The 16,020-nt window shown below is 57.9% G+C and overlaps 1 protein-coding gene across 3 annotated transcripts; it reads left to right on the forward strand.

The window, feature by feature from the left end:
- The first annotated feature begins 2,940 nt into the window (after window positions 1-2,940).
- GRK6 (G protein-coupled receptor kinase 6) lies at window positions 2,941-15,490 on the forward strand. Of its 3 annotated transcripts, none has more exons than XM_014948264.1 (15): window positions 2,941-3,042; window positions 5,725-5,837; window positions 6,152-6,229; window positions 6,503-6,603; window positions 7,892-7,984; window positions 8,298-8,361; window positions 9,008-9,148; window positions 9,843-10,033; window positions 10,770-10,807; window positions 10,934-11,023; window positions 11,115-11,323; window positions 11,564-11,701; window positions 11,955-12,092; window positions 12,253-12,387; window positions 13,179-15,490. In XM_014948264.1, the coding sequence occupies exons 1-15, from the start codon at window positions 2,991-2,993 to the stop codon at window positions 13,182-13,184; spliced, it is 1,587 nt and encodes a 528-aa protein (XP_014803750.1). In that variant the 5' UTR covers window positions 2,941-2,990; the 3' UTR covers window positions 13,185-15,490. The 3 variants fall into 3 exon arrangements, with proteins under 3 accessions (XP_014803750.1, XP_014803749.1, XP_014803751.1); XM_014948263.1 differs by having other exon boundaries at window positions 13,934-15,490; XM_014948265.1 differs by having other exon boundaries at window positions 9,008-9,137; window positions 9,889-10,033; window positions 13,934-15,490.
- The last annotated feature ends 530 nt before the right edge of the window (window positions 15,491-16,020 follow it).

Here is a 16,020-nt window from a genome sequence, read left to right on the forward strand (position 1 = left end):
GGGGCGGCGGTGGGGCAGGCGGGCCCGGGGACAGCCCGGCCGTGGAGCGAGCCCAGCGCCCGGGAGGTGGTGGCCGGCGGGTGGCCTGAGCCGTCAGCCCACCTGGGCCGCTTCCTAGAGCGGCGTCCGCTCCCCGGGGCTCGGCCCTGAGCTGTCCCTACCGGGAGGTCGCCGCTTTCACACCAGCCCCGGCCCCCCGTTCCCTCAGCGCTTTGCTGCGGGGCCACAAACCTCCCGCTGCCTCAGGGGCGAGGGCTCTGTGTCCAGGCCCCGGTGCGGGGAAACCCCAGGATGGGTTAAGCAGAGCCGTGCTCCTGTCAGGCGGGAGCCTGGCCCTTTGCGGGGCAGATGCGGTTCGGGCGGGCGCCGGGGAGTTCGTTAAATCACGTAAAGCGGCGGGGGGAGGACAGCCCCTCCTGGCCCACGGTGTGCAGCTGGCCAGACCGAGTCATTCTGGAGCCTGAGGGGCCCGCTGAAATCTAGTTAGAGAGCTGCAGAAATTAGATTTGCGGGAGCAAAGAGCAACAGAATTAAATTTACGTGGGCAGAAACATTTCAGAGCTGCTTGGAAATCAGGCTGAGTGTCGGTACTTCAGGCATGGTGACCGCGGTGGACCATGGCGTTAGGGTTCATAACGGAAAGGTTTGGTTCCAAAGCGAATCCAGACAAAACCCAACAGCAACGTTCGGGACTGGAAGACATGAGGCCCTGCTTCACGTGGAGCAAGTGACCAGGAGATGGTCTCCTGGCAGAGCAGAGTTGGGTTGCTGGTGCAGAGCGAGGTATCAGACGGATGCTGGGCTGCTTCCCCGTGCTCCTCTGGTGCCTCAGCCTTGGCGGAGGGTGGGCAGTTTGGCTGCAGGCAGATAGGATCCACCGGCACGCTCAGGACGGTGGTTCCACAGGTGGCTCTGCTGCCCATCCTCAGCTCTCCAACCATGGCTGGTTGGCCGTGGTGGCCACTGGGGCCAGCTCCAGCAGCCTGTGTGACAGGACAGGGCTGGCTGGGTCCGACAGCAGCACATGCTTTGCCCCAGCCTGGCTTTTTTGGGACCCTCCTGGTGTGGTGTGGGAGTGCAGGGCTGAGATCATGCTGGACGTGCTGGGGGAGCTGCTGACAACCATCTGCAGCTGATGCTGTAAGATGACCATGGTCTGTTTCCTTCAAACTCTTCTAGGAGGGTTTGACCCAGGAAGGCTTCTTACTGGCTTCTTCCAGGGGGGTTTGGAAAGTGAAAGATCCTTCCCCTGCTGCCCCCCTTGCCTGCTGGCCTCTGGCAGAGGGACAGCAGACCAGCTTTGAGCTATCAGCAAGCCCTGAAGCTCCCATATGGTGAGCTCTGGGTGGAGGTGGGCCACCCCTTGCCCCACCCCATCCCCAAAATGGGGGTGCTGGGAGGTTGGTGTTGTGCAGGAGACAAGTTCCCTGCTGGGCTGTTTGCTGCGGTGCCGGGAGGGCAGGGGAGAGCTGTGTGTGAAGGGCGCTGGAGCCTCCTTTCAAAGCAAACAACTCAAGGAAATGCAAGCTGCCGGTCCTCGTCCTCCAGGTGCCACGGGGCACACCTCTGCCTTTCCTTGGGCGCTCGCAGGGGGAGGATAGCGTGTCCTCCTGCGCCCTTACTTAGTTGTCCCCATCCGTTTCGTAGCCACAAGCGGTGGCTGACAAGAAGGTGTCTGTGCTGCTGGTTTCTTCCACCCCTGCTTACCCTTGAGTCACTTCCTTCCTGAGTTTGTACAATCGTGCAGCCCAGCTGCTGGTGCGGGGCAGATGTGGCGCAGTGACCCGCAGCGTGCCAGGGGCTCGGACCCGGGGGTGGCCCTGCAGAAAGCCGGCCACGATGGCCCCGTCTCACCTGCCTGACCAACCAAGGCCTCCTGCGGTGCAGGGAGTTGCATGGCCCGGGGACTGTGTCTAGGATTAGGGGCTGAATTGCATCCGCAGTGGAGGAAAGTGTTATGAAAGTGTTTCTCAAGAGCTGATAAATGATGTTCAACCCCCGTCCGTCCCCCCCTCCAGATTTCAGAAAGTTGTGCCTTTGGCCCAACTCAGCAGGGTGGTTTAATGTATTTCCAAAGGGAGGTGGGAGATTGTGTGTTTGTTGGCACCAAGCTGGGGGAAGGCAATCCCTGGAGGTTGGCTGATCCCAGAAATCAGGCGTACAAGTATTTCAGTACTTAGTGCTTGCTATGATGTAAATTTTTTGGTCTATCTAGAAGCTTTCCCACCCTGTCCTCCAGCACTGGGCATTTACTGCAGCAACTGAAGCTGGAATAATACCTGGTTCTTGGATCTCGCTTTTCTGAGGCTGGCTTATCTCTGGAGAAAGGTGGGAGTGTCCCCACTTCACAGGTGGGAAACTGAAGTGATGAGCCCCGGGCAATGCAGTGAGTTGTCTGTGGAGCTGGGATTAGAGCAGGAATTCCTGTCTCCCAGCTTCATGTCCTCCCTCTGAGAGCCCCTCCCTGGAGTAAGCAATCAGTCTGAAATGAGTAGGTGGCATGAACATCGTTACTACGGCAGGAAAAGCTTCACGTTGAGCAAGGCTTGGCCTGGAGAGGTGATTAGTTATGCAGAGGTCCTGAGGACAGGCCTGGGAGCCAAGAACTCTTGTGCAGGCGAAACCAACCTGTGGCTTTAGGCACTCCTGCCCCTGCCCTGATTCTCCCATCCTAAATACAAATTAGCTGAGATGTCCAGGTGAAAGGTCTTTGTGTTTTTGGCTGAGATGTTGTTCAGCAGCCAGAGTGGTTGGTCTGTCCACTTCTTCTGGCAGTCAGAGGCTTTAGTTCTGCCAGCCAGGAGACGGCAGTACCACTTCAGTCTTGTTTTCCTTGCCTGGTCTTGCTCATGTGAAGGGACAGAGGGTATCTCCTCTCTTGGTTCCTGGCTGCAGCTGGATGTCCTTGCTTCATAACTCATGGTACCAATTTTGTGTGCCCTGCAGGTGGTGGCGGAAACCGGAAAGGCAAGAGTAAGAAATGGCGCCAGATGCTGCAGTTCCCCCACATCAGCCTCTGTGAGGATCTTCGACAAACCCTTGGTGAGACGCGGTGGCTGGTGGGAGCTGGGCAGTGCCCGGGGCCGGTGGGTGAGCACGTGTGGGTGTTGTGCACCCAAAATTGAGTCGTACAAGGATCAGGGACCTATAACGGGGTACGTGTTGGCCAAAGCCCAGCCGGGATTTCTCAGAGCTCGGGGAAGAAATGATGGGTCAGTAAGTCACAGCTGCGTGGCGCTTGTCAGATAATGTTTGTTGATGTACCCACACACCTTCTAGACTGTGATGAGCTTCACTAGAGGTACACCACCTTCTCTGTGCAAACAGACCTGCTCAACGTTGCAGAGTTTTGGACCATCACTCTGGGGTGCCTTGGCATAAATAACAGAGGTCCTGCTAACGTCCTCTGGGCTCCCTGTCTGGGATTCAGCCCTGCTGTGCAGACTCGGCTTCTACCACTAATGCACTGGCTTTTCTTGGGCAAAACTGGGTTATCTGGGGTACAGATGAGAATTGTACAGTTGGGCAGGGTGTGACATGTCATTTTAATACTGCACTTTGTACTTTTCATGGTTTCAATGTTGTTTGTGCAGGAGGCTTGGTCCTGAGATCATGTGAAGTTGTTTTGGAGCGCAGGGGGTGGGAATGCTCTGCTTCCTAGGAAGGGGAGAGCTTGTTTAAATTGTCACTCCAGGTTCAGCTGCCAGCTGGAGAGTTGCACAGTGCTGGCCTTGTTTCAGAGCAAGTGTCACTGGTCTGAGTAGGTTTGGGAGGTTTCTGTAGCTCCGGTCCCCAATTCCACCCTGCCCAGGTTTATCAGGTCCTGGCAGCCCCAAGGAGAGGAGTGACTCCCTTTGAGGGCATGTGGGACTGTATCACTTGGAATAACTCAGCCTCCATTGTCCACACTGTAACCTCCAAGCTCCCAACAGCCTGGTTCTGCTGCTGTGGATGCCATGCACCACCTCCTGGGGCCAGCTTCGCAGCCAAGTGTAGTCAGATGGGGACTCTCCCCTCAGTTTTGCTGCACAGTTCCTCTCTGGAGCAAGTTCTGAGCACCCAACACAGCCCTGGCATGGGCTCTCCTTGCAGCTCCCATCCTGGCTGTTCCAACCCCATCTGCTTTTCTGACTTGTGTGCCCCTCAGCAGTGCTTTCCCTCAGCTGATGCCCATCCTCTGCCTGCAGCCACCCTTCCTGTGGGTGTCATGACATGTTTTCCAGCACTGAACTTCACTTTTGTTATGCTGCCTGTTTGCTGGTGGTGAATGCTGGTGATCTGTCTGTCTCTGCTGTCCCACTGTCCAGGACAGTGACCTTGTGATGTTTTGGGAGGCAAGTCCCTCTCAGCGGCTGCTTGTCACCACCAGTGTCCCCACTTGCCCCTGGGGAGGCACGCAAGAAGTGCTTCTGACCCAGGTGGTGGCCACCTCACTTGGTTTCCCCGTGGGAAAGGTGACCCTGTTCCTCGTGCTTGGATCACTCTTTGCCTGGAGTGGTTTTGTTTTCCCTTCACATCCTGCTAGAAAGGCATTTCTTTCCTCTTCCAGAGGCTTGGCAGGACCATGTGCATGGTGGGCTGCTTTCCCACTGCAGAATTAAGCATTCTGTGCCCTGGCCACAAGGAGAAACCTCGTGTGAGCCTGGGCAGCGGCGAGGGCAGCCAAAAGCTTCTGATCTTGCTGGCAGCAAACTCATGTCCTCCTCAGCTGAAGGGAACTCCTTCCTCTGCACGCACAAAGAAACCGGCCAGTGCAGCGGAGCTGGCGAGGCATCCTCCTCCCCCACCACAGCCCGGCCGACTCTGCGCTCTCCTGCACCCTCAGGAAGCCACAGCTTCCTCGGGAGAAACTGTTGGGCAGGGGAGGGAAGGGAAGGCCAGCAATACCCAGCACTGGGGAGGGCTGGAAGATCCCCTGCGCGGCGGTGGACGGCTGCACATCTGCAGCTCACAGCCCTGGGTGGCAATGGCTGCAACAGAAATCAGTTCTGGCCCATGATCAGACCACGTCTTGAGAGTGGAAGGGGTGGGAAAAAAAGCAGAGAACTGGAAGTGCTCCGGATAGTCAAAGGGGTTTGTGCCTGGGCTGCCAGGCTTCAGAGAGGGGTAGGAGGAATCAGCGGGGAAGCCGAGCTCCAGGAGGGCAGTAGGAGTTGATGTACAAGTGAGTGGCTGTGCTGTGGAGTCAGGGAGGGGATTTAATTGCTGTGTGTGGCATTAACAGGACCTCTGTGGAAATGGTGCCTCCCATTGTGATGCTGCTGCTTCCAGCAGGGCCTTTGGGAATATGAGTGGTTTGTAAGAGTCATCAGAGCAACTCTTGGCCTGGAAGATCTGCCTCAAAATAAGCCCGGGGTGTTCCTTGTGTTCCAAGGAAAGTTGTGCATCTGGAATAGTCAGTTGATCTCCATGGGGAGATGATTGAGAAGAGAGCATCCAGGCAAGCAGGGGACACGAAGGTCCCTTGCTAGAAACAAGGGGGGCAGGCTGTACAGAACAGTAGGCCAAGCCTCTTTTGGGGAGGATCTTTCATAGGGGAGTGTAAAATCATGCCTCTTGTACCCACGGGGTGCATTTTGCTCTCCTGGGACTCTCAGGCTGGTGGGACCTGTGACCAGCCAGCTGGTGAGTCGCAAGCCCGTCTACCATTGCTGGTGGCCGGGGCGGTGGGCTGTGGCTGCTCCTTTGAGGGCTGGCAGTGAGTGATCTTCTCCACATTTGCAGAGCGGGACTACCACAGCCTGTGCGAGAAACAGCCCATTGGGCACATGCTCTTTCGGCAGTTCTGCGAGACACGACCTGAGCTGTCACGCTGCGTCAAGTTCCTGGATGCCGTGGTAAGAGCAAAGCCCCGTTGGGCTTCACCAGGGGAGGCAGGGATGTTCTTGGCGCCCTGGGCATGGACTGGTTGGCCCTGAGTGCTCCAGCGGTTGCCAGGTACTTCTGGGCACGTAGGGTTTTCCTGAAGGAAAAAAACCTGTGAGTTGCAGTTTCTCCAAGATAGGGCTGGGCCTTTGCTTAGGGAGCTGGAGATCTGGTTTTCCAGGAAAGCATGGGAAACCTTGGGCAGAGGGCTGCTCTGCAGCTGTTGCCCGGTAGCAAGGCTGGGTTCCTGGCTGGACCGGCTCCTCACACTGTTTGCTCTGTGCAGGCAGGGTACGAAGTGGCTCCAGATGAGAAGCGGAAGGAATGCGGGCAGCACCTGATTGAAAAGTACTTGAAGCCAAACGTGAGTAAGAGGGTTGTGTTTGCTGCCTGCAATGGTAGAGCAGTTGGAAAGCTGACAGCTGTCATTGCCCGTGTCCTGCCACAGCAAATGTGCTGGGCAGGATGGTGAGGGCAGAGTACAGAGCCACCCCACCACCTCACAAGCAACCATTGCTGCTTTTCCTGCTGGCCCTAAAGCAGACTGGCACCTCTCTGCTGTTCCTGTGGGCTTCTCCTTCCTGGGAAGATCCTTGTGCTCAGCTCCCTATGCCTGACTCCATCCCTTTGTCCCCAGAGTGAGGACCATGTGCCTGAAGTCCCCTCGCAGCTGGTGGATGCCTGTTGTGAGAGGCTGGAACAGGAATCTTCCAAGGAGCTCTTCAAGGAATCCACTAAGTAAGTTGGAGGCCTGGGGCCTGCTCAGGTCGCACCATGGCATAGGGTGGGCACGATAGGGGCAGCTAACTCACCTTCTCCCTTGTGGTCCTGTCCTCTAGGAGAGCGAGGGCTGGTGCTACGGCCACAGGAGTTTTGGGCTAGTGGTTTGCAGCTACAGGAAAACAAATGCAGGGAGCTCCTGTGGGCTCTGGGAGCCACAAGCTGCTGCAGAAACTTCTGTCACTCCTCTGTCTGCCAGGGGTCTTGAGTTGCTATTTGGGAAAACCCCGTTTCAGCAAAACTCAGCATCTGGCCACGATGTTCCTGGTCTTGTGCCTGGATCTCGTAGGCACCCGTAGAGCAGAGCTGACAGCCACAGTCCCGGTGCCAGCTGCCCTGTCCTGCTGGCCACAGATGTGGCCGTTGTGGTTAGGTTACACTGGCTGTTGCTACAGGGATCTAAGGTCACTTCTGTTCCCATGGCAGAAGCGGTGGCCGAGGTCCTGGCTCCGGGTGCAAAGCGGAAGCTGTTGGGCAAACCAGGCTTATGGCCTCCACCCCTCCCTGAACAGTAGCTGGAGCACGTTGCCTAATCGAGTGCAGAGCTGTGGCAATGGCTTTGCTGCAGTCTTCTGGGGAGCGTTAGCTCTGTGTGTGGTAACCAGAGTCGGTGTCTGAATGCAGAGCCTCCGGGCTGGGCCCTGCCTGCTCTTGGCAAGCTCTGAAAGGGGAAGAGCCCGTCCGCTTCTCCTTGATGCATGTCTTCAGTCTAGACACTATGTCTAAGGCTCTTTACTCCGCTGGGCAGCCCTGGCACCGCTCTCCGAGGCAGTTAGCTCTCTCGAGCGGGATCCCCTGTGGCCTTTTGTGCTGGATATTCATCTGAAGCTGAACAACTGAGCGCCTGGTGCTGAACATTGCTAACAGCTCTCAGCAGCTGATTACAGCCTGGAGCGAGCATTTGCCCTGTGAGCAGAGGGGCAATTGCAAAGAGTCCCGTTGTCCCCCTTTGTCCCACAGCCCGGGCTGGTGCTGAGAGGGCACAATTAGCAGTGCCAGCCCCATCCCAGGGTGCTATGTTCGTCACAGCGATACCTCCAACGCAACCTTCCTTTTGCATCAGGCTTAGCGTGGAGTGGGGCTTTCTGGGCCAGGGCCACGTGGGTGATTCAGTGCTGGGCTGGGTGAGGGGATGGCAAAGTGGCCGGGCTGGCAGGGCTGCTCACCCCCTCTTCCCTTGGACCGCTGGCATTTTCTGTGGCTGTGGTCAGCTCTCAGGAACCTTGCTGGCTCTGCTCTCTCCTAGGCTTATCCACGACTACCTGAGTGTGGCTCCCTTTGCTGACTACCTCGACAGCTTGTACTTCAACCGCTTCCTGCAGTGGAAATGGCTGGAACGGTAACGCTCCTTGGCATCTCTGGGAGACCTGCACCCTGCTCACACGGGCTGCCTGAGGGCTCCTTCCTGTGCTGGGCCCTAGCAGGAGCCAGGGGCCTGTCCTTTGTCCGCTCTTGCTTTCCTTCAGGGCCCTTTATTGGCACCATCAGGCACTCTAGGCAAGCCTTGCTTGCCTCCCAGGGAAGCAAGGTCTGCTTGAGCAGGGGTTTTGGGGAGAGCCACAGTCTCTCAGGCCAGGGCACGGGGGTGGTGTGGGCTTCAGCCCCTGCTCTCTCTCTGCTCCCATCTCACTCCAGTTTCCTTTCCCTCACAGGCAGCCAGTGACCAAAAACACTTTCCGCCAGTACCGTGTGCTGGGCAAGGGCGGTTTTGGGGAGGTGAGTGACCAGCATTTCCTCTGCGTTCAGGGTACCAGGCAGCCACCATGGCCCACAGCCAGTTGCAGACCTGGGCTGGCCATCGGGGTGCTACAAGCTGCTCCAGCACCTGGAGGCAGGTGCTGCTGTCTGGGGAGAGCTGTGGGGGCTCTGCACTGGGCACTGCTGTGCTCTGGACATCTCACCGTCCGTCGGTTCCCCTCTGAGGGGCTGGAGCTCCCCTCTTGCTGGGCACTGGAGGTGTGGGGGGTGTTGCACAGGTAGCCTGTGCCCCGTGGTGCGTACTGCTGCCTTGGCAGTCAGGTCTCTTCCTGGTGTCTTGGGAGCAGAAACTGTGCTCCTGAAAACTGTCTCTGTCAGGCTTCCTTCTGTTTCTGGAGTGGCCTTCTGTCTTCCCAGGCACCAGCCATGGTGCTGTTACAGGTGGTAGGAGCACCACAGTCCTCTGCTGCTTATCTGTGACATCTGGAGATGTCACTGTTCCCTCTGTCCTTCCTTTGAGAACGGGCTTCTTGCTAACCTCAGAGCGAGGTGGGGACAAGGAACACCTTTGCCTTCCCATGCCTGTTCCTGATAGCAGAATCTAGACCTAGACCTCTCCCTGGAAATGGCAGCAGGAGGGTGCTGAGCCTTGTTTCCCCCCCAGGTTTGTGCCTGCCAAGTGCGTGCCACAGGCAAGATGTATGCCTGCAAGAAGCTGGAGAAGAAGCGGATCAAAAAGCGGAAAGGAGAGGCCATGGCCCTGAATGAGAAACAGATCCTGGAAAAAGTGAACAGTAGGTTTGTAGTAAGTACATAGGAATTGCTCTCACTTTGCTGCGGTGGTTGATTCTTCCTCCAACCAGCCAGCCTGGCACCTCCGCGCTCCTCGCCCCATGTGGAGAAGCAGGAGCAGGCCCTGCCCACAAGGTAGGGTCCTGTTGGCTGCAGATCTCTCACAAGGCAGGTGTCTGGCAGGACCTCCTGCTGCCTCCACCAGATGAGCTAAATGTCCCCAAAGTCAGGCCCAAACACCCATCTGGTCTCACAGGCACCTTGTTAACCTCTGGGGCAGAAGAAAGCAGTGAGAACTGTCTCTCCATACAGCCAAGTGGGCAGAAGCCTAGCCCTGAGCTGTGTAGTAGGGAGCTCTCTCCCTGGCTGCCCTGAGGTGTGGACAGCCTGAAACCTCCCTTTGTGGAGGATTCATCAGAAGCTGCCCCAGGACTGCTGTTGGGTGCTGCTCACCCCTGGAGGGGAGCAGTCCTGACCCAGGGAAATAGTGTCTTTCCCATCTGAGGAAAGCTGGTGGGGTGCAGGGGCTGCTGGGCACTTCCGCAGCCTCCTTGGGTGTGCACAGTTCCCCTTGTGCCTCCACTGCTGGCAAAGGCTCAGACCTGCTGCCCATGAGTGGCTGTTTGGATGACAAAGTGCCCATCAGAGCATGGGCACCTCCCTCTTCCAGCTGTGTCTTCTAACAGCCTTTCTGCCCTGAATTGCAGGTGAGCTTAGCCTATGCATATGAAACTAAAGATGCTCTCTGCCTAGTGCTGACCCTCATGAATGGAGGGGACCTCAAGTTCCATATCTACCACATGGGAGAGGCTGGCTTCGAGGAGCCCCGGGCAGCTTTCTACGCTGCCGAGATCTGCTGTGGCCTCGAGGACTTGCACCAGGAGAGGATAGTGTACAGGTGCGCGCTGCCTGGCCCCTGCTGAGAGACCTTGTACGGGCTGCAGAAGCAAGAGGGTTCCTGCTGCTCTTACTAGCCCAGCTGGGTCTATCTTCTCGAGAAAATAAGCTCAGGCTTCAAAGCAGCACAGAGCTGGGTGAGAGGGGATCAGGAAGAGAAAGCTGATGTCGTGGGAGAGCCCAGCTTGGCTTCCTTGGGCTGGTAAATGATCGCCAAGAACAGGATGTGATCATGCAGCAAGTGCCTCGGGGCAGGCACTTGGGTGCTCAGCTCCCTGGGCAGTATTGACACTAGAACAAAGGAGAGTGGGCTGCCCCCATAGCTGGAGACTGAGCTGGGCAGGAGGGAGAACAAGCTGATTGTATGACTGTACTCACCTGGTTGTGTGATGCAGCATTGCCTTGCCCTGGGGCAGGGTAAGCAGAAGAAGCCTCTGCTCCTTCTCTCTTGCACGGCCTGCCCCATAGCAAGCACTGCTCCTGCAAAGGAGTCAACCACAGGCTCACTGATTCCTTGCAGAGGGTTGAAGATTGTCACAACCTCCTCCTCTGCCTGGGAGGGGGGAGCTTGCAGGGCAAACTCTGGGGTTGGGGGTGAGGGGAATGTTATCTGTGTGCCTGAGGCAGGGACATTGCATCCCTCTGTTGCTTATCTGTCAGTTCTTCAGATGTCACTGTTCCGTGTGTCCTTTGCTTTGACAACGGGCTTCTTGCTAATCAAGTCTCTTCCTTCCTAGGGACCTGAAGCCAGAGAACATATTGCTAGATGACCACGGTGAGTGCCAGTCAAGAGGAGCCCTGGGCATGGGTCCTCCTCTTTTCCTGTGCTTGAACCAGGGTTACTTTGTGTTCTTGGCAGCTTCAAACGTTGTCCCTTGACCTTGCCCTCTCCTCTGTGCAGGTCACATCCGTATCTCAGACCTGGGACTAGCTGTCCACGTGCCAGAGGGCCAAACGATCAAGGGCCGAGTAGGGACAGTTGGCTACATGGGTAAGTGGCCCAGTTTTAGTCAAAAAGTGGTCTCTGACTGCACACATGTTCTCCCTGCCTTCACACATCCCTCACCCCTGCTCCTGTGTAGCTCCAGAGGTGGTGAAGAATGAGCGCTATACATTCAGCCCAGACTGGTGGGCTCTGGGCTGCCTGGTGTATGAGATGATCGAGGGACAGTCCCCCTTCCAGCAGCGCAAGAAGAAGATCAAGCGGGAGGAGGTGGAGCGGCTGGTGAAGGAAGTGCAGGAGGAGTACTCAGAGAAGTTCTCGCCCTGCGCCCGCTCACTCTGCACCATGGTACGAGTGTGCATCCCTGTCCCTTCCCTCCCACCTGTCTTTGCTGGCAGCCACGTTCCCTTGCTCTGGCTCTGATAAGACCGAGCAGGAGAGTCCAGAGTGCCTTAATTCCTCGCTCTCAGAGCTGCCTAGCAGGCCTGTGCCGACCCTAGAGACATATTGCAGGAGCCTGGCCAACCTCAGGGTTGCTGCTGCCCCAAGCACCCTCCACCTGGGGCACTGATTTCCTTTCTGTTGCAGCTCCTGTGCAAAGACCCTCTGGAGCGCCTGGGGTGCCGAGGAGCTGGGGCCAAGGAAGTGAAGGAGCACCCTCTCTTCAAGCATCTCAACTTCAGGAGGCTGGAAGCAGGCATGCTGGACCCCCCCTTCAAGCCAGATGTAAGTGCCTGCCAGTCTCCTGACCTCTTCAGTCACTGGTGCTGTCAAGGGAAGCAGGAGCCCTGGGGTGGTGCAAGTGAGGGAGATGGTGCCCCATCCCCTTCTCTCTTGTTTCTGGAGCCTGGGAAAAAAGGGGTCAAGCAAGCTCTGGGCTGCAGGGAGAGGAAGACTGGGCTTGGCCATGAGCTGCAGTTGCTTGAGGTGGTGGCATCTTAGTGGAGTCTGGCATTAGAGCAGTCTTTGTCCTGTTTAGCCCCAGGCCATCTACTGCAAGGATGTTCTGGACATCGAACAGTTCTCCACAGTGAAAGGAGTGGAGCTGGAGCCCACGGACAATGACTTCTACCAGAAGTTTGCTACAGGAAGCGTTCCCATTCCTTGGCAGAATGAGGTAGGTTTGCAGGACAGGTTTTTGCTCCTGCTTGTGCCCACCATGGCCACGTGCAGTGTCTCGCAGGGTTCATGCTCTCCCTGCTGCTCTTGTGCTCTGCTGGGCCCTCGGTGATAGCCTTTGTGTGGCAGTTACTGCAGCCATCTTTGTTCTCTTCCAGATGATTGAGACGGAGTGTTTTAAGGAACTGAATGTCTTTAGCACAGACGGCACAGTGCCCCCAGACCTAGACTGGAAAGGGCAGCCTTCTCCACAGCCCAAAAAAGGGTTACTCCAGCGCTTGTTCAGCCGACAGGTAAGTGTTTGCCCAGCGTTTCCTCCCTGGCAAGTCCTGTAGCAGCCCTGAGCCCTCTCCTGTCTGTGCCAGGCAAACAGCAGGGGGGTGAGCACTGGGGGGAAGCAGTCAAAGTTTCCCCCTGTGCCTGGTGGCCAGACCCCAAGGCTGTCATAGGGACCCACGTGAGGCTGCAGGGAGCCAGCCGTTGCCTGGCTGGCATTCCCTGTGCGAGGGGAGTCGAGGGGACTAAAGGAGGGTCCTGGGTAAATATGCTGCAGTCACACAGGGACATGGCTGTTGCTGAAGGTACTAAAATAGCAAGTCTGCTCTTTTCCTACATGAATAATGCCATCCCCGAAGAAGACTTTGCTCTTGGAATGGGCTCCTGAGCTCCCCAGAGCATTTCTGCCAGACCTTGAGAAGGCAGAGAGCAGTGCTTTCGAGGGATGAGGAGAACGGAAATGTCTTGCAGCTGCTATGGGCTTGCTTGCCTGTCTCCTCTGCCCAGAACAGTCTTTGCCTTCTTTCCAGGACTGGCAAAGTTTGGGCTGCTGCCTCTCAACAGCTGCTCGCAGCTGTGGGACTCGAGTATGGTTGGCTCTGGACCCACTCTCAGCCACCCAGTGCTGACTCCTGGTTCTCTGATGCGCTCCGAGTAGTGTCTCACTGTTCAGTGGACTGCCCTAGCCAGAGCCAGCTCTGGGCTGGGATATCCAGCCCTTCCCAAGGCAGGCAGGACCTGCCAGAGGATGGGCAGCTGCCTGTAGCAGGGGCTGGGCTGTGATTTGCCACGTGTTTTCTCTTTCCAGAGGTGAGCAGTCTGTCCTGGCTGCTCTGCTCAGGGAAATACCCGGTGGCCCGCGGACATGGCAAGATCTGGGAAAGAGGAGTGTTGTCCTTCAGTGCCTATCCCTCTCCCCCAGCAGAGCACAAGCTGCTTGTTGTTCTAACTGCCCCCTGAGCCACTAATCCCGCTTCCCTGCTCTCGCTGCCTTCGTGAGGGAGGCCTTGCCCTCAGCTTGAGCCAAAGCTGCCCCTGCAGCGCCGCTGCTGGGAGCTCTGCTCCCAGGGGTCTGTGGGAAGTTCCCTTCACTCCTCTCTTCAGATATGCAGGACACAGTGAAGGGTTGAGAAACTGTGAAGGGTTTGGCATTGCCCCGTGCTCAGGCTCCCTCCCGTTCCGGCAAAAAGGGCTTCAGCTGCTTCTGTGGCCGGCTGAGCCCTGAGCGGGGCAGATCGTCTGTGCTGGCACTGAGCTGTCTCCCTGGGTGGCTGTAGTCCATGGAGCCCTTCTTCCCAGCTTCTGAGCTAGTCAGCTGTGTGCTCACCAGTCTGTCTGCCAGGAGCTGAACCCCCAGATGCAGCTTGACTGTTTCTCTGCAGCCTGGGGGTCCCCTCCAGCCCCTTGCCTCCATGTAGCTTGCCCATGCACAGGCTTGGGGGGTGGTCCCTGGCCCTTCCCTGCCAGAGGGCAGCTGTAGGCTGGGTTGTGTGACCATGCTCACCCTCTGCTTGCTGTGCTCCTCTCTCTCCCTCCTCCCTCTCCTTGCCCTTCTGACTTCAGGACTGTTGTGGAAACTGCAGCGACAGCGAGGAAGAGCCCACCCGGCTGTAGAGCACAGCTCGATCTCCAGCCCCGGGGACCCCCTTGCCTCTCTGGGTGCCCAGCAGAACAACAGCCCAGCCTGAAGGACAAGGTAGCAGTGGGCCCACAAGGTGGATTTGTTTACAGCTTTACACGTCTGTATCTGAAGACTGTGAGGATGGCTACAGGCCTGGCGGCAGCAGGCAGCTCGGGCCGGGGTGCCTCTGGCCCGGGGACAAGCCCTCGTCCCCGAGAGAGACCTGGACACTTGTGAATCTGCCGCTTGGGACTGTGCTCCTGCCGCCCGCCGGCTGCCGCTCCCCTCCCGGGCCCAGGGTGGGAGGGAGGGATTGTGCCGGCGTGGGCCGAGGCCAGGCTGGAGCAGCTCTGCTTGACACATTCCACGGTGCCGAAGTGGCGCTGCAGGTTTGGTGTATATTTATATATGTCAGTCTGTACATATCACATGTCATTTTTTTAATCTATAGGTGGGGGCCCGCACTGCCCCCACCCTGTCACAGCCACAAATGTCCTCCTATGGGGGGAGCGACAGTCCCAGCTTTGTACCGGGGAGTCCTGGGCAGAGGCCTTCTGTGCCTTGAGGTGCCTAAAGCATCTTTCCTGGACCTTTCTGGCCGTGCTGAGGCGTCCCTGGCTCCAGCGGAGTCCATTGCTCAGCCCCCAGGCGCAGGCAAGCGCTGTGCCAAAGCGTCTACCATTGCATCCTGGCAGCAGAACGTCACTGCCTCATCCCTGCTTCCCTGTCTGCCGGAGCCTGCTTCCTCCTGCCTCGTCTCGCACATGCTGCCAGCTCCGGGGAGCTGATCCCGGCCCCCTCTTCAGACCGCTGGCAGGATGCTGGTGGCACAGTGGGACACAGCTCAGAAGGTACCCGCTGCTGGGTCCAAAGGGTCAGTCTGATCCCCAGAGTGGTGCAGGATGGCCCCGGCCCAGTCCCACCAGCTCCAGACCAGCCATCTGTGTCTGCTGAGGGTGCCGCAGTCCCCAGTCCCACAGCTCGGTGTCAGAGGACACATAAGGGACCCTGCTCTCAGGGAGCAAAGCTGTGGTAAAGGGAATGTCCCTTCCTGGGGTCATGCTGTCAGCTGTGACCCAAGAGGGAGCAGGGTTGGCATCAGTTTGTCCCCTGTTGTACCAGCTCAGTCTGTGTGTCCCCAGGGGTCCCGGGGAGCCAGCACAGCTCCTGTGCCCCAGGACAGGGCAGGAGTGGTGAGGCTGGAGTCCCCTGGTGTCCCTGGGGAGCAGCGTAGGGCTCAGCGCGCCTCTCCCTTCTGCTGGTCATGTCCCCTCTTGTGCACACTCGTCCCAGCTGTGTCCCGAGCAATAACTTGTCTGTGTGTGTGTGTGTGTGTGTATGCGCACATGTGTGTGCACATGTGCGTGCTGCTGCCTCGTGCTCCTTCTGAGCCAGGCCCCCCGGGGGGGCTGAGCACCTACTTGGACCTGTGGTATCATGTGCTTGCCTTGCACTAAAGTTGGAGAGTATTTAAATTTTTAACCTTTTGTTAAGTGTAAGATTTTTGCTGTGCCTTGTGTTGCTGTTGTGTCATGGCGGGGTAGGGCACTCTGGGCCGTACAGGGGTGGTGGCTGTGAGGAGGAGGAGCAGGGACCCCCATTCCTGGGGTGCCATGGGCTCTGCTTGGTGCTCTCCTCAGGGAGGGACTGGAGCTGCCCTCCATGGCAAGGGCTCGTGCTGAGCCCCAGGGACCACGAGTGGCCTTCAGTGGCTTCTGCTGGGTGGTTTGGGTGGGTGCCCAGGCATGAGGGGTACAAGACCTTGTGCCATTGGGGTGCTCGTGTCTGCTGTGGCCCCCTTGGAGGCATGTCCCTGCCCTGCTCCCCATCTGTCCTCAGCACAGCCCCCCCAGGGCTGTCACTGGGACCCCCTCCGGATGCTGTGCATCGCTGCTTTTTGGGGTGGGGGGGGACGACACCTCCTTGTGCCATCATGCAGCACTGCCTGCTCAGCCCAAGGGACAGCCCCTCGAGGTGGGGGACACAGCGTGAGCAGGGGGGAGCTTATGAAGGGGGGTACAGCCTGGTG

The sequence above is a fragment of the Calidris pugnax genome, unplaced genomic scaffold (assembly GCF_001431845.1).
Source record: "Calidris pugnax isolate Ruff unplaced genomic scaffold, ASM143184v1 scaffold27, whole genome shotgun sequence".
Classification (NCBI taxonomy): Eukaryota; Metazoa; Chordata; class Aves; order Charadriiformes; family Scolopacidae; genus Calidris; species Calidris pugnax.

Excerpts from the sequence above, each read along its gene's own strand:
- GRK6 (XM_014948263.1), top strand. The coding sequence starts at position 2,991 with ATGCTGCAGTTCCCCCACATCAGCCTCTGTGAGGATCTTCGACAAACC. Across the intron at positions 3,043-5,724 it reads GGATCTTCGACAAACCCTTG|AGCGGGACTACCACAGCCTG; the intron begins GTGAGACGCGGT and ends CCACATTTGCAG. Across the intron at positions 12,093-12,252 it reads CCATTCCTTGGCAGAATGAG|ATGATTGAGACGGAGTGTTT; the intron begins GTAGGTTTGCAG and ends GTTCTCTTCCAG.